This window comes from Amblyomma americanum, chromosome 1 (assembly GCF_052857255.1).
Source record: "Amblyomma americanum isolate KBUSLIRL-KWMA chromosome 1, ASM5285725v1, whole genome shotgun sequence".
Classification (NCBI taxonomy): Eukaryota; Metazoa; Arthropoda; class Arachnida; order Ixodida; family Ixodidae; genus Amblyomma; species Amblyomma americanum.
This window is the reverse complement of record NC_135497.1, coordinates 30,769,481-30,793,440: the sequence shown is the minus strand read 5'-3', so window position 1 is coordinate 30,793,440 and position 23,960 is coordinate 30,769,481. Positions and strand designations below refer to the sequence as shown.

At 45.5% G+C, this 23,960-nt stretch overlaps 1 protein-coding gene across 2 annotated transcripts in view; it reads right to left on the bottom strand.

The window, feature by feature from the left end:
* The window catches only part of LOC144112497 (mitogen-activated protein kinase kinase kinase 13-like), a 74,814-nt gene that overhangs the window by 13,004 nt on the left and 37,850 nt on the right, over positions 1-23,960 (bottom strand). For both annotated transcript variants that reach the window (XM_077645324.1, XM_077645327.1), the window contains exons 7-11: positions 20,364-20,522; positions 9,638-9,973; positions 9,444-9,572; positions 962-1,358; positions 291-349 (exon numbers count right to left, since the gene is read on the bottom strand). In XM_077645324.1, the coding sequence (XP_077501450.1) occupies positions 291-349; positions 962-1,358; positions 9,444-9,572; positions 9,638-9,973; positions 20,364-20,522 (1,080 nt within the window). The remainder of the gene's footprint in view (positions 1-290; positions 350-961; positions 1,359-9,443; positions 9,573-9,637; positions 9,974-20,363; positions 20,523-23,960) is intronic.

Here is a 23,960-nt window from a genome sequence, read left to right as displayed (position 1 = left end):
AGCAAAGCACACCAGGTGTTTGGGCACATAGATTGTTCTGGAAACAGCCTCACAAAGAAGACTGTTCAAGTTTTCGGACTCAAATTCAATCACGGCACCTAGGTGACAATTGCTTGAGATGCAGAAGTGATCGTAGGTAATGAGAAACAGTGACAACAAAATCAAGGTGAAGTCAAATGGCATCTGAAAAGGAAAAGCTACACGAGAAATGTATTCCGCGTCCAACTGCATCCCTACCATATACATCAGCACAGCTCCACTGCACTACCACAGCAACAGGCGTGACCTACCCTTGCCGTGCAGTGTACTCGTCGTCCACTTCACCCTCCTCTTCTGAGGTCGTCAAGTCCTGCACAAGAGCACAGTTCAGCCCTGCCCTTAGCCTTTCTGCTCATTTGCACACACTGTTTTCACTGCCCTCTTGATGCTCCGAGCTTGCACCTCACATCTTGAAAACCACTTAGCTTGCATAATTTTGATGCTTTGTCTGTACTTTTAAACAGCAGCTACACAAAATGCTCACAAAGAAATATGCAGCTAGCTGGCCCAAGGCGAAAGCACGCAGCCGGGATCTAGTCAGTGCCAACTATATGTTCTGGGACCAGGCCAGCTGTACCAGCTAGCAAGTACACTTGAGAATCTTGACTGCAATGGGCCAAGCATGCTTGAATAAAGAAAGACTGAATTTGGGCATGCTTGAAAATGACCACTGAGAGCTGGTAAATGTGCACTAAGTTTTATTAGCACTGGCTTAAGCATGGTCAAAAGACTAGCCTGCAGAAAATGTATTCCTGTTGATACAGAACAGAACGAAGACACAGGGACAAAGAATGGAAGGGGCTGGTTCTTGTCTTTGGTAACCAATCGGGGACTGTAGGTGCCAGCAAGAGACCTAGAAACACACCATTTCCCTGAGCCAATCCATACGGAGCAAAAGAGAAGGAGCAAAGAAATTTGTAACCTGGCTTCCCCGGCCAAGACTGCTGTGTGCCCTGCTGGGTGACTCATCACTGTCCGTCATGGCTCGCTTATGGCGACTGGGGGGAGGCAGCACAGGGCGCTGCTGCTCACAGGGTGTGTCGGCCGTCGAGGTCTGCACGGGGGCCCGATTGCTGTTGAGGTCCTCCTCCACAACGGGGAAGGCATCATCGCTTTGGGGTGTGCTCTCGGGCAGCACAGGAGAAGCCAGAGAGGGTGAGCTGCTCTCACTGAGCAGCTCGAGCGCATCCGTTTGCGTCTCGCTATCCACCATCACTGTGCGGCAGCAGCTGCTGCTCCCAGAGCCACTGCGGCGGTGTGTGGCTCGTCGAGAACGGGCCTTTGTGGAGGGAGAACCAGCTTGCTCCAAAGGCTCTGGGCTGCACATGATATGCCCCCAAGCATTCCTACCAGCACTATTATATGACATTCCAGCATGAAGAAACGCAGTCAAGGTTATTTACCTAAAGAGCGCTCTAAGTCCCTCATAACCTTCAAACAGGAGCACAAAACCCAAGATGGGATACAAAGGGAAGGACCACAAAAAAAAAAGACAGACGTCCGAAACACCACACAGGATGCCCCTGTGCATCTGGTCCTTTCCTCACTCCCATCTGGGTTTTGCCACTGCATTTCTGCACAGATGCGAGGACAGCTTTTCTTGACAATGAAGGGTAGGAGTGGAGCATCTGCAACAGTGTCATTCTGCCAAATAGTCTGGCAGTATGACGGTGTGCCTGGCCACCAGGCGCATTGCTCTCCATAGTAGCTTCAAAGTAGCTGGTATAACTGGAGTCATTTATGGAAGCTTCTTACAACAAGACATGCCATGTAAGTTTGTTGTAATCAAGAAAAATGTTTTTTCCTTGACTTTGTAATGTTGCGAGTCGGAAGTTGTGCTAGAAATACACCTTAACTCTACCCGTGCCATGGGTAAAAAGGGTGTATTTTGTGAGTTTTGGTTAAATTTTTTTTTTGGTCCAAGAACTATCAGGTTAAAAATTCAGTGCAATACATCAAAATGACTCCAGTAAAACTCCAGTAAAAGTAAGACTCTTTTTAATAATGTGAGCTTCGTTAAGGTGTTTCATGTCTTACTGTCAAATTTTACTGCTTAAATAAAAAAATTTTCAGATAAAATTTGAACAAAACGTGCAAAGATATTTTGAAGAAACTTAAGAATATACAAAACATCTGTCCATCCAATAGCAAATACTGTACTTACACGTAAATAATGCGACAATGAATATACCACAAGGGAAGAGGTTTTGGCCGTCCGAAAAAGAAAAAAAGTTTACAATTTTAATGTGAGCTCGGAACTCTACGGGCAATGATGCTTAAAAAAAAAAAAAGACTGCATAAAAAATTCAGAACACAAGTACCTGTAGGTGGTTTATTCACAGTCAATATTTAGTTCCTCATCACTGTCTGCGAACAGAACATCTGGAGCCGTTGCCAGTGCGAAGCTTGCTGCCGAGGCCACACCAGCAGCCCTCGCCGCGCCATCACCCATTGCTACACAGTGCCACGGGTTTTGCCCTTTCCAGTAATTTCCTATTCCCTACAGTTCTTGCCTGTCTTCTCTTTCTCAACCACCATGCCTGCCCCTCCTTTCCACTTTCATAGCCTCTCGATGCGCTTCGTTCCACAGCCCTGCCAAAAAGTTGGTTTCTCCTCAGGTGCCTGGTGGTAGAGCTATCTCGACAATCAGCCAAAAAAAAATCATTATATTTGTATCTTGTTTTTGAAATAATGCCAGATGCATTCTCAAATATATGATTTCCAGAAAAAAAACCTCATGTTAAAATCTTGCAAATATGGTACTTCTTAAAAAAAAAAAATCAAAATTCTAGTGCGTACAGTTTTCTGGCTATAAAACAATCACCACTTTGGGGCCAATAGTTGGCCATGCCATTGGGCGAAACAGTCGGGCGAACCATACACAGCACAGGCAGTGTCAGATCCTGCCTAAATGATGTCAAAACCGTTCAAACGAGACAAATAACAACGGTAACACCAATATCCTTTTCAAAACAGCCGATGAGTCGAGCAAAACAGGCCCAAATAAGAAACTAACAGAGGTGTAGCCACCGATGTTCTGGGCTGGTTTCTAGGTCTTCTTCGCCCTCTGAACTAAAGTCTGAGGCAGCATCCTCAGAGTCACTGTTACCTAGATCGTCAATCATGGATGCAGCTGAATCACGAGATTTGCCACGTTTCAGGACACAAGGCATGCTGGCGGAGGTGGCCATCCTCAACTTCTACGCTCTGCTGTTTTCACAAGCAGTCCAAAAATCGCTGCCCCGTGGAAAAAAGACAAACTGAAGAGAAAATTAAACTGTAGTTTTCTAGCTTTAAGGCAGATTGCACAGCACATTCAGGAATGGTGCGGTAGCATCTGAAAATGGCTTTCGCATCCATCATTAGCAGGCTAACAATAGTCAATGAGCATGGCACGGGAAAAGTTAAGTAACAAATACTGACAATATATTATGTTTTAAGAGAAAACTAATAACTGCAAGCGGGGACTATATTCCACTGCACAGGAAGAAAAGGCATGTTTCTGCTCTGTAGCTTCCACTCCTCGGCCAGGAAAAGTTTCGCATAGTATCAGTGAATGCACAATAGCATATATGACCCCAAGTACAGAACAGACGACTGCTCTCAGCTGCTTGCGAGGCCATCCATGGAAAAGTTCTAAAATATGCAGGCACAGGACACCATTTCATGTAGGCAGTCCTCAGTGTTCCTCCCACTGATTGGCATCTACTCAAATGTTACCAGTGTTTGTTTCTTCTTAAAATCTGCTGCCATGCTTCCCTAAAACAGCACTAGTGATTGCTGAAATTCAAGGCAAAATTACGTCTTTCAGCACATGCCTATCTTATGTCTTAACTAAGGCCCTCCAACTTTCTGCAGTGGAAAATCCCAAATTCCGCGGATACCAAATGAAGAATCCGCGAAATTCTGCAAATGCAGTATCAAGAATCCGTGAAATTTCGCGGTAACCATAAGACGCATGAAAGAAACCTGCAAGTTTATTTTTTGAGCAACACACATTGCATATTGCAAAGGTCCATCTTCTAAATTTGAAGGTGGCTGATGTAACTGAGCATCGAGTGATGTTTCGTGTTTTCTTAACTCAAAGAATGGTGCCGCCGCGGTGGCTCAGTGGTTATCGCACTCAGATGCTGACCTGAAAGACGCGGGTTGGATCCCGGCCTCGGTGGTCGAATTTCGATGGAGGCGAAATTCTAGAGGCCCGTGTACTATACGATGACAGTGCACGTTAAAGAATCCCAAGTGGTCGAAATTTCGGGAGCATTAAAATTTTGTGTGTGTAACAATACAAGTCATTGCAAAACAGGTGCGAATTACAACTGACAGTGTGTTAGAATCAAGTAAATATAGTAAATTCGCAATTATTTGTGAAATTTCGGAAAACTAGGGGCCCTACTCTTTAAGGAGAGATGCAGGTCTTGAAATTAAGATTTATATTATTAATGATACTGTACTGAAATTAAGCGTGTACATGTGTTTCTTCTTCCATTTTTCAAAAATACACTTAGTTTCAATATATCTCAGTTAATTGGTTTGAGAAGTAGGCGGTAGGGCAGTTCGACAGGATACCGGCAAGCTATCTCAGGAGACGAAATTTAGATCTGATTAAGAAACGTCAAAGCCTGAGGGCGTCTAACCCTACAGACAGGATAAAACTAGCAGAGCTACCGAAGTTTAAAAATAAGCGCAAGGTAACCGACATAAGGCAGTTCAATATGGAGAGGATCGAGTATGCTCTGAAGAACGAAGGTAGCCTGAAAGCGGTGAAGAGGAAACTAGGCATACGTAAAAATCAGATGTATGCATTAAGAGACAAGGAGTGCTATGACATTAGCAATATGGATAAGATAGTTAAAGCAGCCGAAGAGTTCTACGCAAATCTATACAGTAGTGAATGTAATCAGAGCTTTAATTAGAGAGACAGTAACGCACAGCAATGCATCATCCCGCCAGTAACGAAAGAGGAAGTAAAGGAAGCCTTAGGAGCAATGCAAAGGGGAAAACAGCTGGTGAACATCAGGTAACAGCAGATCTGTTGAAGGACGTAGGGGAAATTGTGCTAGAAAAACTAGTCACTCTGTATACACAATGCCTTATGACTTCGACCGTACTAGAGCTTGGAAGAACGCAAACAATCTTAATTCAAAAGAAAGGATACGCCAAAAACTTGAAAACTTACAGACTGATCAGCTTCCTGTCTGTTGCCTACAAGGCATCTACTAAGGTAATCGCTAATAAGAGTCAGGGCAACCTTTGACTTTAGTCAACCAAATGATCAGGCCGGCTTTTGTAAAGGATATTCCACAATAGATCATATTCACACTATCAATCAGGTGATATAGAAATGCGCAGAATATAACCAAACCCTATATATAGCCTTCATTGATTACGAGAAAGCATTTGACTCAGTGGAAACCTCAGCAGTCATACAGGCATTGCGGAATCGGGATGTAGAAGAGCCTTACGTTAAAATACTGGAAGATATATATAGGAACTGCACAGCTACAATAGTCCTCCATAAAGTCAGCAATAAAATTCCAATAAGGAAGGGCGTCAGGCAAGGCGACACGGTCTCGCCAATGCTATTCACCGCCTGTCTACAGGAGGTATTCCGAGGCATGAACAAGGAACAGTTGGGGATAAGAGTTAATGAAGAATACCTAAATAATCTGCGATTCACTGACGACATTGCCTTGCTGAGTCACTCATGAGATGAATTGCAAAGCATGATCAATGATTTAGGCAGGCAGAACAAAACGGTGGATCTAAAAATTAACATGCAGAAAACCAAAGTGATGTTCAACAGCCTAGCAAGGGAACAGCAGTTCACAATTTTCAGCGAGGTGCTGGAAGCGGTAACAGAATACTTAGGGCAGGTAGTGACAGCTGACCCGGATCATGAGAGGGAAATAACTAGAAGGATAAGAATGTGGTGGAGCGCATATGGCAGGTTCTCTCAGATAATGAATGGCAGTTTACCGAGGCCTGATTTGGGACCAGTTGGGAATAAAGGTTTATGAAGAATACCTAAATAGTCTGCAATGTGCTGATGACACTGCCTTGCTGGGTCAATCAGGAAAGAACGGCAAAGCATGATGAATGAGTTAGACAGACAGAGCAGAATGGTGGGTCTAAAAATTAACATGCAGAAAACGAAAATAATGCTGAACAGTCTAGCAAGTAACCAGCAGTTCACAACTGGCAGCAAGGTGCTGGAAGTGGTAAAAGATTAAGTCTACTTAGGGCAGGTAGTGACAGCTGATCAGGATAAGAATGGGGTGGAGCGCATATGGCAGGTTCTCCCAAATCATGAATGGCAGTTTACCAATATCCCTCAAGAGAAAAGTATACAACAGCTGCATCTTACCAGCACTCACCTATGGGGCAGAAACGTGGAGGCTAACGAAAAGGGTTCAGATTAAGTTAAGGACAATGCAGCGAGCCATGGAAAGAAAAATGACAAGTGTAACATTAAGAGACCGGAAGCGGGAAGAGTGGGTGAGTGAACAAACGCGGGTTAATGACATCCTAGTCGAAATCAGGAGAAAGAAATGGGCTTGGGCAGGGCATGTGATGCGAAGGCAAGACAACCACTGGTCCCTAAGGGTAACGGAGTGGATTCCGAGAGAAGGCAAGCGTAACAGGGGGCGGCAGAAGGTTAAGTGGGCGGATGAGGTTAAAAAGTTCGCGGGCATAGGGTGGGCACAGCTGGCAAAGGAACGGGTTAATTAGAGAGACATGGGAGAAGCCTTTGCCCTGTAGTGGGTGTAGTCAGGCTGATGATGATGATATCTCAGTTCCCATTATATAGAAAAATAACTGAAGCCTAATTACCTAAATTCTTATGGGGCGCTGAGTCACTTTCTTTCTACATTTTTTGGTTTCGGTTGAAATAAGGTTGTAGCCAATGACCTGCCATTTTGAAGCTATGCTAATTATATTGTGGTTGAAGTACAACATCATATAACAATGTTAGATTTTGTCCAAGCACCATAATTATGAAGCAAAGTTAGGTGATATTCATCATCATCATCATCAGCCTGACTACGCCCACTGCATGGCAAAGGTCTCCCCCATGTCTTTCCAATTAACCCTGTCCTTTGCCAGCTGCGGCCACCGTATCCTCGCAAACTTCCTAATCTCATCCGCCTACCTAACTTTCTGCCACACTCTGCTACCTTGCATCCACTCCGTTACCCTTAAGGACCAGCGTTTATCTTGCCTTCGCATTACATGCCCTGCCCAAGCCCATTTTTTCCTCTTAATTTCAACTAGAACGTGATTAACCCGCTTTTGGTCCCTCATCCACTCTGCACGCTTCCGGTCTCTTATCATTACACCTCTAATTTTTCTTTCCTTAGCTTGCTGCGTTGTCCTTAACTTAAGCTTAGCCCTTTTCATCAGCCTCCACGTTTCTGCCCCATAGGTGAGTACCGGTAAGATACAGCTGTTGTATGCTTTTCTCTTGAGGGATATTGGTAAACTGCCATTCATGATCTGAGAGAACCTGCCACATGGTTCACAAAATTTTTGAACTTTTGACTCAGCCACACAAAAGCATCACAGCTCCACAGTTTAGTTTTTTTCTGAATTATGTGGTATAAGACTCAATAAAAGTGCAGCATAAGAACAATAATAAAAACTTCCATAAGGCTAGTCGTGTTGGCAAAAAAAAACATGAAGCTGAAAAAATCGCATTTGAAGTGCGTGTGCCAGCCCTTCAGAGGTCATTGAAGGGGCCACAAAAATAGCATAATGCAAACGTCAAAAAAAAAAAAATTACAGGACTGCACTTCAAGTCTGCTTAAAAGCGGAAATGCAAAAGCCTTTCCCTTTCCTCTCTTCCTCCCTCCATTTTTCATTCTTTATTTTTATTTTTGTTTTCAATTTTTTTGTTTTTATTTCATTCCATAAATGTTGCTTATCAACTGTTGTTTAATCAACTTTTACATTTTATTTTATTTACCATACAACCTATGATTGACAGTTCGTGCGGACACTTCCGTCTACAACTTCTGTCCATGCCACTCATGAGCCAAGAAAGGCTTACGCGTTAATATTTTGCCATATTGAGTAATACCAGGTAGTGCGAAAGGGTCCCAGCATTCAAACAAAACCAAGATGGTGGTCATAGGGGACACGGTCGTGGGAAGCAACGGGCGCAAAGACCTGCCCCATTTAACTCTGAAATCGCCATTTTTGAGCTTCGTAGGCGCGAAACATATACAGATATTTTAGCAGTTGGAGGTCGAATTTAGGCCTTGACACTGTTTAGGCAGGAACTTTAGAGTGTATTGATCCCAAATACGCCATTTTTGCAAAATCATAATTTTCGCATTTTTTGATCATTTCAAGATCCACGTCTATGCCAAGTCGGTGAGCACATCCAGTGTACTCACATACAATTGTGCCATCCCAAGTAAAGAGACCTTCCTTTTCTTTATTGCCCGAAAAGTTACTGTGTGCACCTTTTTGTGATACAGCACTCGAATATGAAGTCTGCTTCGCCTGCCTGCGTGACGGATGACATTCCGAAAGCATTGGCAGAAAATGTGCAAATTGAAGTGCCACAGGAAATAAAAACAGCCTCTTTTGTCCATAATGATGCCACAAGCAAGTGTTACCTGCCCAGGAAATTGTATTCAAGCAAAGACAAATGGTGAGGCGATGCAGCATTCAGCTGCGGAGTGCCTTAAATCATTCAGGTTGCACGAAACACAACACTGCATCCTATTCCTGATATGTAAAATCTGCTTTGCATTACCTTCAAACTACAACTGCAGTAGTGCTCATGCAAGCATATGCCAGATAAATATAAAAAGCTTGCGTTGCAGAACGACTTAGCAAATGAAACTTGCAAGTAACTGCCAAAAAAATTGTAACAAATGCTTGTATGGTATGAGGGCTATGAGAGATACTACATTGAAGGGTTCTATTTGACTTTGACCACCTGACACAGACATTGTATTTTGCCTACAATGAAATGTGGTCACTGCAGTTGGAATTTGATCTTATCACTTTGGGTTCAGCAGCCAAACGTCATAGCCACTAAGCATTTATAGCGGTTAAAGTGTAACAAATGCAAGTGCATTTGGTTCAAGCAAGAAGACAGTGTCATGCAATTACTGCAAAAGAGCTTGCAAGGAACAACCAGTAGAGAAAATAAAACCCAGAGAAAGGCCTCCATAGCAACTGTTATCAAGCAAAAAGTCACCCACAGTTTTCCCAAACTATCCATTTTTTTTGCATTTCTTAAAAGAAAACTACAGTAAAAGAACTGCATGCAAGCCCCAGCCAGTGAGTGGCCGTTTGTGTCTTAAGATATTTCTTATTTTGCCAGTGGAAATGAAGACCAAGCCATTTGCCCCTGAATTGCCGAGCGAGCACTGGAGAGCTGGCTGTACCTGGGAGGGTCGGTGGGGAGCCGGTAGCTTCGTTTTTTGCCAAACCGTTCCTGAGCCTTTATGAGGGGCCGCACAATGCGCTTCTTGTAGGGGCGGTAGCCAGGACCCATCTCAAGGCTCTGCTCGCGCCTGCAGTGACAGACCAGCTGTTAGCAGACCATCCGAGAAAAGGACCACAAGAAGGGTGGACTGACCGAATAATCTCGCGCTCCCGCTGCTCCAGCTGCAGCAGACAGGCGGTGAACTCCATGTAGAGGTTGTTGGTGCGCTCTAGTTTACGCTCGTAATGCAGCCGGATGTCCTGGGCATGGCGCAGCTCCTCACGGCGCCGCCGGATGAGCTCCTGCTCACCCTGTGGCCCATGCTGGCTGTCCTGCTTGATGCTTTGCATGTATCGTCGAATCTCCTCCTTCCATCCAGCTTGTGCTGCAAAGTAGCTCTCCTTGGGTGTGCTGAGGATCTCTACAGCTGCTATGTCCAGGTGCATCAGGATGTGCCGGAAAGAGGGACGGTTCCGTGGCTTGGGGCTCCTGAACAAAGAGCAAGTGAATGCTGCAGGACGACAATGGCTGCCCAGCGCACCTCGAGCAAAGGACACTCCTCCAATCTTACTGATGCTCACAAATACTTGTTCAATTTTGATGTGGGTGCTAATGACTTCGCACATCATGTTTCAATTTCTTGTGTCTGCAACGCAAAAGGTGAAAGGTGCAAGAGGTGAAGTGATTTTCGTGGTGAGTACGTCAATAGGCAGCGGTCACAATTACATAATTTCAAATATGCACATTTACTGTATTTACTTGCGTAACGCTCACACCCCCTCCACACTGGCTATCAAAAGTTTTAATTTTTTTTCTCCACATAATCATCGCACCCCAAAAATTACTGCCGCGAGAGCCGACTGCTTGTGGTAACAAGCGCCATGTTCCAAACGCTACTGAAACTAGTTTGCCCGGTTGGGCGCGCCACCAGGCAGTGTTAGTGTGCTCTGCTCCCTGTGTGCAAAGGGTCCCTTTGCAAAGGGTCCCCTGTTGCTGTAAGAAAGAAAGAATGAGAGACGTATTAAGTGACATATTGAGAATTAATGAAATCCCAGAAAGCTGATGAAATAGTATAATGAGTATGATATACAAATGCAAAGGGGGTGGGAACCAGACCACAGTGGCCATGTTTCGATGCAGTGTACTTCAGTGCGCGTTAAAGATCTTCAAGTGGTGGAAATTCACTAAGGCACCTCTTTCTTCCTTTATTTTTCACCCCCTCCTTTATCCCTTCCCTTGCAATGTGGTTGGGGGTGTCCACCAAGATATGCGAGATATGTGAGACAGTTACTGCGTCATTTCCTTTCCTCAAAAACCAATTTTCAATTTTCAAACAGATCGCATTAAGTCCTATAGGCATGTAACGGTTGACATAGGTATATTTTATCGAATAAATGCAAGTCATCAAGAAACAACTACAAGGTTGGACAGAAGAGGGTTTTGGGAGAACTGCAGAATGGATTCAGAAAGGACGAAAACTTGTTCCCAGTAACCCAATGCATCGAAATTGCTGCAAGCGAAGAACGACCACTGTGGATGGTGTTTTTAGACATCAAAGGGGCTTACGACAATGTAAACCTCACACTGTTTTACGACAATGTAAACCTCACACTGTTATGGCAAATTTTGAAAGAAGGTGTGGGCTATGAAACAATCTGTTCATTAAAAGAAATTTACAAGGAGAACAACGTAGTTGCGAAATTGTAGGAAATGGAAAGCGCAGAGAGAGTTGCAGTTAAAAAGGGACTTGGGCAAGGATGTCCTTTACCGCCCCTCCTATTTATCTCTACATCAGGTAGATTGAACGAAAGATAGAAATGAGCGGATAAGGGTTTATTTACTGTGTCGTGGCAGCGAAGGACCCAACTGGAGACAAGTCGCAGACTAGGATTAATATATGCGATGAATTCATTCTTCTAGCAGATGGCACGAGAGGCCTTCAAGACTGGCAGAAATTTGCGGAAAAGAGGCCGAGACTGAGATTAGCCCTGAAAAATTGGGAGTCATGGTTTATAATGATAAGCCTGGCGTACAAGTATCTTAGTACCTGGATAAATGATGGCAGAGACTACGTGCAAGACCAAAGGCAGAAATTATTAAGAAAGCAAAAAGAAACGCAGGTGTCATGAAGAATTGCACGCTCTGGGGATATAACAAATATAAAGTTATTCTTGGAATCCGGAAAGGTGCAAAAGCTGTGGTGTGCCTTGGATCTGCCACAAATTAAGCACTTGAGATAAAGCAGAGGACAGTCAGAAGGCTTGCCTTGGGGGCACATGGAAACTTTAGTAATGAAACAGTTCAAAGTGGTATGGGGTGGTCAAAATTCGTAGCACGTGGGACAACAAGTAAGGTGCAGTACGAAGAACGGTTGAGGAATATGAATAAGAAACAATGAGTGGCAATAATTTTCAGCTACTTATACCGATGCAGTATCGATACTACATGAAGGTGAAGGACTAGATGGCTTGGTAATAAATACAAATGTCAAAGGGAAGAAATTGATAGTAAGACAACCTTGAAACAACGATGCTCAGAAAACACTCACTGGCAGAAGAAAATACTGGATAAGCCAACGTTGGAGCTCTATAGGACAGCTAATTCTAAGATTAAAAGTAGGGGTGTGCGAATATTGAAATTTTTAAATACAAATATGAAGAAAAAATGCCTTCGATTATCGAATATCTGTTGAGAAAAAAAAATATTTCAGAAAACAAGAAACAGGCAAATGTTGTTGCTCTTACTTTTCAAGATGGTGTAGGTCTTTGCAATTGAAACAAACAAACCTAGTCTGACTCAGCACCCCATAATAAAACATGATGTGCACAGAAATGTGTACTATTAAACAGGCCAACCGTATGCAACCTCTAATGCGGTCATACAAAATAAATCCATAAAATTACACATGACCAGCTACTAAAGATAACATGATGACCAGTAAAACCTTATTAATTTTGATTTCAAGGAACTGGAAGAAATGCCCGGATTATCCGAAGGTCCATTTATGTGAAATTCCCTGCGCCCCTGAAAAAAGAAAAGAAATGTTGAAAATGCGAAAATGGCGTGAAGCCCTATGAGGAGGATTCATCACAGAAACACCAAAAAGCCCGTGACGAGTGAGCAGCTTCAGCGTGCTGGAAGAACAACACAGACGTAAGCAAAGAGAATGCACATTGGCGTCAGAACGGCGATTCTCCTTTTAAAAAGGAAAAGTGACCAGCGATGCACCAGTTGGCGCTTGAAAGCGGCGTGGAACGGCCAACCGCTGCCGTCACTGTGCGTTAGCGGCGAAGCTCAGAAACCAGAACTATACAGGCAGGCTATTTTATGGCTAGCGATAGGAGCCCTCCCATCGTCGTCATGCATGCCATTAAGCGCATATAAGAGCTGCGTGGGTTACAGTGCGCCATTCGCGGAGTTTTCACACCGTCACTTGCGCTGCTGTGTGACATCTCGACTCGCCCCTTCGGGAGCCTCAAGCTAAGTTCCACAAGTGGGCTGTCCCGCGCATTGCAGTTGACCAAAACCAGACGGCGTAGCTCACCGCATGAGAGTTGGCAAGGCAACAAGATGAACGCCATGGGTGTGGGCATTAAGTATGCAACACATTAGAGCAGGATAACAGAAAAAACAGTGCACTTTCCCATTGTGATTGTTCAAAACGGGTGGTCGGCCGTCTTGTTTGTATCAGGGGTCATATGTGGGAAAGCCCGCTTACGGAATTTTGCAGTAGGCCAAGCCTAGAAGCATCCGAATGCGATAGGTCCACATGACAAACACCGAAGAAGAAAGCAAAGAGGACGCATTTGTATTGTTTTCCTGACATTTTAAACTCTATCGTCAGATAATTTGCGCAGATATCGTGGTTTTCCATGGTAAAATTTATGTAAGCCAGCGCAGTATATGATCACTGGTGAGTATTAGAAATTTTTTTGAATAATCGAGAATTTTCTAATATTTTCTCGAATAAGAATATGATCCGAATATCAATATATTCAATTTGTATTTGAAATATCGAATATTCACACACCCCTAATTAAAAGGGAAAACTTTTTTGACAATTCCAAAGGGAAGGGAATGGTTTACTTTTTGAGGCTAGGGATGGATGCTTGAGGAAGAAATGTTGCCGCAAAAAATTTAACACCACAAATGACATTTGCTCTGCTGCATGCAAGATAGGGAACATATTCTTATGCAGTGTAAGACTCTAACCCTTAGTGCATGATGCTGCCGCAGAAATCCGCAAAGCACTAGGGTTTTGGAATAGCCAGAACATGTTTAATTTTCAAAAGGTAGAAACAAGAGACGACTACAGCAGGGGTCCTCAAACTTTTTGCCTGAAGGAACCCCAACAGCCTTCAACATGTGCCAAGGAATCCCCCTCCTGCCCATGACAATCGGTCGTCACAAGCATCATAATTGGCCGATGTTGCCTGTGAATAGACCATATGTCTTTGTTCTTGCCGTTTCATCCACTTTTGTAAGTACCGTGTTTACTCTCGCAATTTGGACATTATTTTTCTTTAAATTAGGGCTTTCCAAAAGGGGGTGTGCAAATTACGCGAAAATTTTCTGAACATGTCCTAAAAACTCTACAAAGGTTATAACGCATACAGTATATTGCCGCCTACATGTAGACCCCCTATCTCGCAACCCCCACTGGCCAACAAAAAGTTGACTCCAAATATAAGACGCATCCCGTCCCGCCGCACGTTACGTAGTTCCCCACGGGATGGCATGATGACGCGTGCGCAGCTTAAAGTAATAAGCCAGCAATGATGCAATCACAAGGCCAGCAGTAGGAGGTAAAGGAGATAACAGCCGTATAAAACTATGCGATCGCGTGCGACCCGGCTGACTAGCGGAAAACTGAACAGCAAACAGTTCACTAGTTTCAGATTCAGGCACGCCTGCAACTGTTCGTCCGGAAAAGCGACCACCAGTGCTAGCGAGCCGGCTAAACGGTGCACAATTCGTGCCCACGCCACTCACACCTTACGCAACAGCACACAGCGACTTGGCCGCGCCATTCTTCCCAAACGTGCCTTGCAGGCACCCATGTACATGCAGGTGGGCTGGCGCAGCAGTGAGCGCAAAATACGCGAGTAAGTTTTTTTTTTTAATCCAGGTAAAAATTTGGGACTGACCAAATTATGTGCGGGCACAATTTACATGAGTAAATATGGTATTTATTTTTTTTTAGCTTTCAGCTATCATTTTTTAATCAATTTCCATGTCTCGCTCGTGCTCAGACCTTCAACCACAAGGCAAAAACGCAAAAAAAAAACTAGTAAAGTTCCCCCGCACACGCACACTCGTCTGGCTGGGCTGCGCACAGAATCACGTGACGCCTTGTCCGGCTTTCATTAGCTACCTGCCGCTCACCGCTCCGGCATCAGTGCAGCGTTAGCGTCCCACCCACCCCTAATTTCGACTGATACTGCTTTTGTGGCGCAAATGAGCTCGCCGGCGGCAAAACTCCGCCCTGCAGTGCCGCCGATGCCGTCAAATTGCCCGCAAAGGCGCCCAATGAGACGCGCATGCTTTCTTTTTGTTTTGGCTGGGCTTGGCTAACTTGGCGGTGCGGCCCACTTTCAGTTCCCATGCGCACAAATGCATATAACATACGTCGCCTTGTGCACCATGCCCTTTGTGCAGCACCTTGCCGGCATTCGAAACGTACGTGCACTAGTGCACCTTGGCGCAGCAGTGTCTTGGCACGCTGCCAATTTCGCCTGACAAGCCACCGCCACCTGTGCTCCCGTTGAAACATGAACACACAGTGCCATTACTGGTGCTCAGCATCTTGGCGTGCTTTCAAGGTCTGCGTAGCGGATGGCACAGACGCTGACGGCACGAAACTGAGAAAGAGCTAAGGTCTGAAATGAGTTTTAACAAACCAGGTACTGAGTTTGCTTCGTGCACGCCCGCTAGAAGTGTGCTGGAAAGGGGGGGCAGGCCAGTGTGAGTGCTCGCGGAACCCACAAAAGCTGCCCGCGGAACCCGGTTTGAGAACCCCTGGACTAGAGGGTGGGTGGCAAAGGTCAAGAGAGTAGTTGAGAAATGGGAAGAAAATTGGCAGTTAATTCGAAGATATTGAGCACGCTAGGCATTAATTGCTAGGTGACCTACCTGCCTGCCTGCCTTCTAGATCTGCTCTCGTGTCCATGGTCATACAGAGAAGCAAACGTTTTGCCAGTTCCGCCGTTCCGCCATTTTGCAAAGTTTCTCACTGGCCTCGTTGGCACTGTTCTGCACTTGTTACTTTTTTCACCATGCTCTTGGTGCTGCTTTGCCATGGGGCGGTACGCAAGCTATGCAGTTGCTTTCAAGCTAAATGCTGTCGAGTACGTGTTTGAGCATTGCAATCGCACCATCAGTTCATACATCAGTGTCAATGAGTTTTATGTTCAGTACTGGAGACAGCATCACGACCAGCTCAAGACAACAAATAAGATGCGCCAGGCCTTACGTGGTCCGAAGAGGGGAGAGTTTCCTGGCGTTGAAACGTTACTCCTAGACTACACCAAGGCTCTATAGGTGGATGGGTGCGCTGTGTCAACAGAACTGATACGGAACCAGGCGCGCGTAATTGCAAGGAAGGAGGGCATCTTGGTGCAAGATTTCCCAGCAGGTAATGGGTGGGCCAAGTGATTCATGTGGCACAATGGATTGTGTCTCAGGAGGCGGACAACGCTTTGCCAGTGGCTACCCACAGCCTATGAAGACAAAGTCGCGGACTTGCATAGTTTCATAATAAAGATTCGGCAGGAAAAAAAATTCTTGCTCTCGCAGATCGGGAACACGGACCAAATGGCGCTTAATTTTGATATGCCAAGCAGCACGACAGTGGAGCAGACAGGCGCACAGACTGTCTACATTCGGACGACAGGCGCTGAAAGGCAAAGATGCAAGGTGATGCTAGATGGAACGACGGACAGGCAGAAGCTGCCCCCTTATGCGATTTTTAAGCATCCCAAAAGAAAAGCTACCCCCCCTCCCCCCCTTCTGGTGTAAACGTGCAGGTGCATGAGAAAGGCTGGATAACTGCGGAGCTAATTATTGGCTGGATCAAGACTCTGTGGGGTTGGCAACCGGGAGCACTTTCTTTTCCATTGCTCCTCATTGATAGCTTTCACAGTCAACTTCTGCAGTCTGTTTGCACAATGTTGAGAGAATTGCACACGGACCTAGCAGTGATACCAGCTGGCCTCATGTGAATGCTACAGCCTCTGGACACGTCTTTGAACAAGCCATTTAAGAATAACGTTCGGAGGCTGTATGCAGAATCGATGGCCGAAGGCTAACATGCTCTGTAGCCGGGCGGCAAAATCAAGAGACCGACCGTCTGTGGAGCTGCTGTGCAGCTGGGTATCGAAGGCATGGGGCATGATTGTTGCAGAAATGGACATGAGAAGCTTCAAGATAAGAATTCCTAACGCCCTGGATGCGAGTGAAGGCCACTTGGTGTGGGGTGAGGACGAACCATCAAGAGAAGCCTAGGAAGAAGCTGAAGGAGCAGATGAAGCAGCAACCAGCAATGGCAGTGTCGACACGGACTCAGTGTATAACTGTACGGACTACTGTCTATCCAGGACGCTATACCACAAAACGTGAGATGTAGTGATGGTGAAGTTGCCGGCGGCTAGCCTTGGCAAATAAAATGCTTTTGTAGTTCATGATTATCTCACCCTGTATCTTTACTACAGCATAAGTTCTGCTTGAAAGTAATGTTTTGGTTATATTTATAATAGCTGGCTTGAGAATCCCAATTCACTGCCAATTTAAATTTGCTTTTACACTCCAAAACATTGGCTTGAAAATTTTCCCGGCGTAATTATCGCACCCCCTAATTTGTGGGCACCTGCCCTGCAGTCCCCTGAGTTTGCTTTCCCGTGAGGCACCGTGCAGCGGCAGTCTCACCTCGAGGCTGAGCGCATTCCCTTGTCAGTAACATTAACTGGCAGGAGAGGGCGCCAGCATCGCTGCGCGCGAGACTGCCAAAGCCCGCGCACGGGAGAGGGGGCATAGGGGGCTTTGGCTGGAATCGTCGGTGCGGGCGGACGTGTCGCTCGCGGCTCCGCTCTTCGCCGCCGGGGCGAGGAAGTGACGGGGAGACAGGCTCCCGTACTCGTCCCGTCCGACCTTCGGAGTATTTATCCCTTGCCCTAGCGCGGGCGAACATTCGCTCGGAACTTTGCTGGTGAGTCGGACGACCTTGATTCATTAGCGTACCTTGTTGCTAGCTGGCGTTATTGTTTCTGTAGCAATAAATGCCTGTTTGTGTCAGCCAATGTGTCGTTCCTTTGTTCGCCCAGAGCAAGGCCCGCCGTGGTCGGCGAGCGCTCGGTAGCGTACGCGACCATGGGGTGGGGTCCGGGCGGCTGGCTTTGAACCGTGTCAGCCGCGATTGAGTGGGGAGAACGTACTTATCTCCCCAAGTCAACCCCACAAATTCCACATCCATTTTCCGCGAAAAAAGTGCGAGCATTATGTGAGAAAATACGGCACTATCTTGACTGCCACCTCAGTGCTAACATGACTCGGTGTTTGCTCTGACGACTTTGTGAGCCGCCCGTCATCAAGCAAGCCACCAGTGTCACACAGGCCTTTACTACTATTTTACTTCAAATTTCTGGGAACTTATTGAGGTTAACTCATTCCTGTTGAGATGAAACAACAGATATTCCCTTATAAATGACAACACTCAGAACAGAACACCATGATTAAAACACAATCTGCGTTTTATGCAAGTCGTCTGCGCATGTGCAATTCTCTAGCGGCGTGTGGCGAAATGATTTGGATAGCAATGCTCAGTGCCACTCCCACAGAAAATGCATGGGAAGCAATCAAAACGGCGTTGCTGCTGCCAAGTCTTCACATGCACATAGCAGTGACCATGTGATTGACGCTGAACAATTTGCAAAGAGCTGAGCAGCAGAAAAAGCTCTCATGTGCGCTCATTGCTCAGCAAAGCAAAGCCTAGTGAGTGGCAGCGGCAGTGCAGCGGCTGATGCAAAATTGGAGTCTGGGATGTCGCTGCCCCGCTAGTCACTTTGACCAATAGCCATCACCTTTCACTTGGCTCCAACCACAGCTGCGCTGACACAGCTGCTCTGGCTTCCGTGCTTGCTGTAGTTGCTGCTGTTGGTATCTGCTTCTAGCCATTTTTTAACGACCTGCTTCGCAAACAAATCGTGAATTAGCTGAAAGAATGTTTAAAGACAATACTCCATGAGTTAATATCTACATAGAGAGTAGCACTCTCCTCAAGAAGGTAGCGATGAGGGTTTCAGCGCGATAGTGTGAATGTTTGTTTACACAGTTGGTTAAGGAAAGCCACTCTATGTCTTTGCTTGGTACAACATGCAAGCAGCATTCTGCTAGGTGAACAATGTCTTGACATTTGCAGCAACAAGTAGCAACAGAAGATCTGCTTTCGCCATGTGATAACACTACAAGAAGCAATGATACGATCGCATTGCTCAAAAGTGTTTCAGAGCCTGTGCAGTTTATGAGACCTGCTTGGCTGTTCTAGCTCAATCTCTTCTCATCCTGCGATGCGACCTATATTTGATTTTAATTTGATGAGTGCTCTCAGCCGCGCCCTCAGTGACCCTGCTGACCTCGCATCACATCGGTGCTTCCCGCTTCCAGCATGCGTGTGCTGTAATGTAAAATACTGTCGAATTAAATCACTATTCACAAAGCAAAACCAGTGCACCATTTCCAGTGCAGAAAATTGCTGAATAAGCTCTCCACAATTTCAGCATGAAAGAATTCCACAGATTAGGCTTATATCTGCCACAGAACTGCACTGCCTTCTATAAAAATATAAGGGTTGGGAAAAATGTTTGCTGCAGGCGGGTTTCAAAGAGGGAACATAAAACGGTGATGGCTGCTTCGGACCACCCTGGGTTCTTTGGCCTGAGCTCTTGTCACAATGCAACGGCATTCAGACAGCGGTAGTGCTGGTGTGATCACTGGGAAGTCTGCTGGCATCCCATCGACCGACAACGCTGGCGTCGAGTCTAACTAGTGTAGTTGTATTTCCAAAAAAAAAAAGCACAGCGATGCAGTTCATCTTCCTGTAATGCCATCATTGAGAACGCAACCCAAGCAGGCACTTGCTCCAATCTCTCTGTTTGCATGCAGATTGTTTACAACGCTACTAACTCTAGCCCTGGCGATTTGTACTTTTCTCTGACCTTGATCTTTTTAGCTATTTTCATCTGATACTTGCACAAAACGTGCATTCGTTACTTGACCTGAGGTTGTCTTCCATTGAACTCCTTTTTTAGCTATACAGTAGAGCGTTGTCAGCAAGGCCGCTGTCCAGCTTGTTTCCTAGCAGCTCCCGCATGGCGGCCCCACCTCCTCGCGCAAAAGGCGGATCCTGATTTGCATTAAACTTCACCACTGTTTCAGGCTGCCAGATGACACAGCAGCTACCACCATGGCAGGGCTATGATGTATGCGCAACTGAGGCTGGCTATTTTACCTTAAAGGGAACGCAGTTTTTCGGCAATAACATCTCCATGAATTTGTTTTTCAGCTTTTAGTTGCTGTGTAGCTTTGCTTCAAAGGCTGGGTCAGATTGAGGAGTATGCATAAATTTAAGGAGTTTCAAGGGCCCCTCAAGTTTTTTTTTGAAAACTAAGAGTATTTTTGAGGGCCTCTCCCAACCCTGTTGTACTAAAAATGTCCAATGTGCATGCTGCCACTGCTCTACAGCAAAACCGTGGTGCAGCAGATTTGTATAATGTAGGTGCATTCTAGGAGCTTGGAAACTGGCTCCGCTGACTAGCAAAATTGCAATTCTCAGCATTGCCACTTTGCCCAGGGGCTCGCAGTGTTGGAGATTAGTGCATGCACTCACCAGCACTGGCGCATGAGCAGCCGGAAGCCATCTGGACAGGTGGCTGGCACAGGCAGGTGCAGACTGTTGTTTCCCACTCCCCAGATGATGGCGTTAGAGTCCACGTCCTTGTATGGCGTCTCACAATTGAGCAGCTCCCACATAACCACGCCATACGACCTGCAAGATAGGTATCTAGTCCTTTAGTTGCAAGCACAGACCACTTACTTCCAGAAGCCCTCCTCAGAGCAGTGTGAGGGTTCGGGCTAATAGATAACACATGCAAACACTTGCAGTGCAAAAATAACCACATACGGACAAAGGAGAGAAGAAAGTAAAGCTTGCGTACCACGTTTCCTTCTCTGCTTTGTCTGCGTGTTTTAGCACTCAACAAAGAGGCATTCACAGGAAGACCTCCCATCAGCACACTGCTTAGAACAAACGTTTTCTAAATACAGGACCTCACTGTGTTGTGCTAGTGAGACTACAAATCCTGCCATGGAGATTGAAAGCCCATCCTCACCACCAAAATCTCAGCACAAGTGTTTTGAAATTTCACCTGTATCATGATGCATACATCATGAACAGGCTTCGAGCCTGCGCCTCAGAACTAAACAGCACATTGCCATAGCTGCTGGGCCAACACAGGGAGTATGCATTTCAAACAGAAAACAGCCCTTTGCTGCCCTAATAAGCGTCACTTTAAAATAAAAAAACATCAAAACCCTGTTCACGTCAAAAAATCCATGTTCCACAAGAGCTCCCTTTGAATATGGAGGCCACACAATGTAAAGTAACTAAAATAACACAGATGACATTCAGTAATATTTCTTAATGGGCCCCCAACCTCCTCATGTTGACTGCGATATTTTGGAGATCACTGAGCACCTTACAAGCATTTTTGTTTCAAAAGAATTATTTCTGAACATGCAGCAGGAGTGGTACAATTAAATGTGCAATCCCCCTCTTGTGCCGCTGTGTCCCCCACTTACTGAGGCCACTGCTAGCCAGGAAAACAGGTTCCCTTTGTAGAGAGAATGCACAGAATGGAACATTACCAGCACAAACTTGACATAAAACAATGGCAAACAATTTTCAATTGTACAATTGCTCTTCCGCCAGTAAAATAAAGTGAAAATAACCACTTTCAGCAGCTAGAACGATTTTACATTTGATTATTTTAGCTCTCACAGCCTTTTTCTGAATGATGTCACTCATACTTGATAGGTTGCGCAGAAACACCTCTGAACCTTGCTCTCACTACAAGAAGCTTCTGCCTGTACCAGAAAAGGGAAACCAGATAACAGTGTGCGTACCATAATGGCACTGAGCTCCTAAACCATGCTGACCCAATTCTACCACGCATTTTTTTAATGAAACCCGAACCTTGAATCGGCATGTGCGTTAGTCTAATACAAATCCAAAACCATGCTGCAACCAGCACAAGTGTCATTGCCATCGTAAGATGGCAGTTAGGCTTTAACGTTGGCATGTTGGGAGACGTTTTCCTGTAGGCATAGTTGGCATCTTGACATTAAGCCCAGGTGCGTATATTTACAAGTAAAATTATGCCTATTTTCACAAAAATGACCACTGAAAATTTGGAGGGTGAACTGAGGGTAGTACAGTAAAACTTCCTTAATTCGGCCAAAGTTAATTTGGGAATTCGAATAATTCAGACTGCTGCCAGAGTCCTGCCAAATGCCCATGCAAGTCTATGGCATCGGAAGCTCGTTTATTCGGATGCCGCTGGGTTCACATCGGTTAATTCGGACGGGCCCCCAAAGGGACGCCATGTCGAGATACGATGTGCTCAACAGGCAACCGTCCAGATATTTGTCCACAGGCCTGAATTGCATGTTACATGGTCTCCTACGCCCCTAGAAATGTGCACGCAAAGGCAGGCGTGTCGACTGTTGGCAGGTTAACGTTGATAGGTCGGGAGAGAGAGTTCGGCCATGTTTCGTTTTCAGAGCTGTGCAGCTAGCCCGCGGCAGCGGTTATCTGCTATGCACATCAGTGAGCCAGCTAAGCTGCACACAGTTTGGTACGACAATTGCCCTGTTGCTGATTTTTTTGTTTTGAAGGCGTCTTGCCGCTCCGGTGCCAATGCGCGCTTCCCTTGCTTCCGTGCATGAGGTATTTTCGTCCTTCCAGCTCGCTGAAACTCTGCGCTCGTCACGTGCTGTTTTCCGTTTTTTGTGGTAAAGCCTCCTCACATGCGAGGAAGCTCCAACACTACCGTTTCGGACACTGGAAGAAGCCACGGACACCCTTACCATTGTGGAGCCATTCTGCTTACGCCACTCCCGATAATAGCGTGCACGGATTAAAACATTTGAAGAAACTGTGAGAAATCGCTGTTGCCGCACTGTTTTCTTCTTAAAAAGAGATAAGCATCATCCAGGTTCCCACCAAATAAATTTCGCTTTCACGCAAACGATTTTTGGCACAGTTTTAGGGGGGGGGGGGCATTTGATAATTAAACATTCGGATAATTCAGACGTTTTTCTCCACTCCATTGAAGTTCGAATTATTGAGGTTTTACTGTACACATCCTGTATCAGTACCCCTTACCACCATGATGCAAGGAGCTCCACGTGTTGGGAAAAAAAAAAAACTATGCATGCAAATTCGTTTCACTGACAAAAATTCTAGCAGAGCATCATCTGCTCGCTTGCTCTGGTGGTCACTTTACGAGACTAGCGTTAGGCAGTATGAGAGAAAATTTCCGGTTAGTGATTTTACATTCAGTAACCTCTGGAAAATGCATCAAGCTGGAATCCGAAACTAAAGGACCGCTGGCATTTTGGTTTGGCACTTTCCAGGCTGCATGAGAATATGGAAAGTGTGAAAGGTGCACTGTGTAATCGTCTTTGACCTTAGCCTGCCTCTGACTGCTCGCCTTGCAGTTACGTTGCTACACGTATACTACCTTTGAGGTTCGCGCACTGCAATGATGGCAACGAACCATCAAGAGAGCAACGAGTAATGCGGAAGCAGACACGAACATATTGTACTTTTCTATTTTCTCAAACAAGAAAACTGACCGTGCGTTGCAGTCAAGTGTGCGTTAGAACCAGGCAATTTCGGCAGGCTGCAGTTTTGGTTCTGTTTCTAGTTCTGTTTATCCTGTGGTGGGAAAATTTTGGTTCCGATTACTGAGATTTTTTTTTTACACTGCCTTAATACAAAACCAACCAACCCTGAAGCTGGAGTTCCATTTAAGCAGGCATTCCATTTAAACGATTTCTGTTTATCAAGATTCCACTGTACCATCTTGAGTGGCGACACTGGCAGAAGTGTGGGTCATGATGGGCACTGACACTCTCCCCTCCCACCAGCCGCAGTACTATGTCATGATGATGTGGTAAAGGAGCCCCTAAAAAGGTAATGGGCCTTACTTTTGGGCTTTATTTGTAAGCACTACACACAGCACAGGACCATGTAAACTGATGAAGATGCTGTTTTTTTTTCTTTTAGCGCAAGGGCACCTAAGGCCAAAGAGCACCAAACACAAGGTTTTTGGTCGGCTTTCCTTAGGTGAAGTTTGTACACATATTAAAATCAACGCTGGGTGCAAAGGGCCTAAGAGGAGTGAGTATATGCATGATCTAG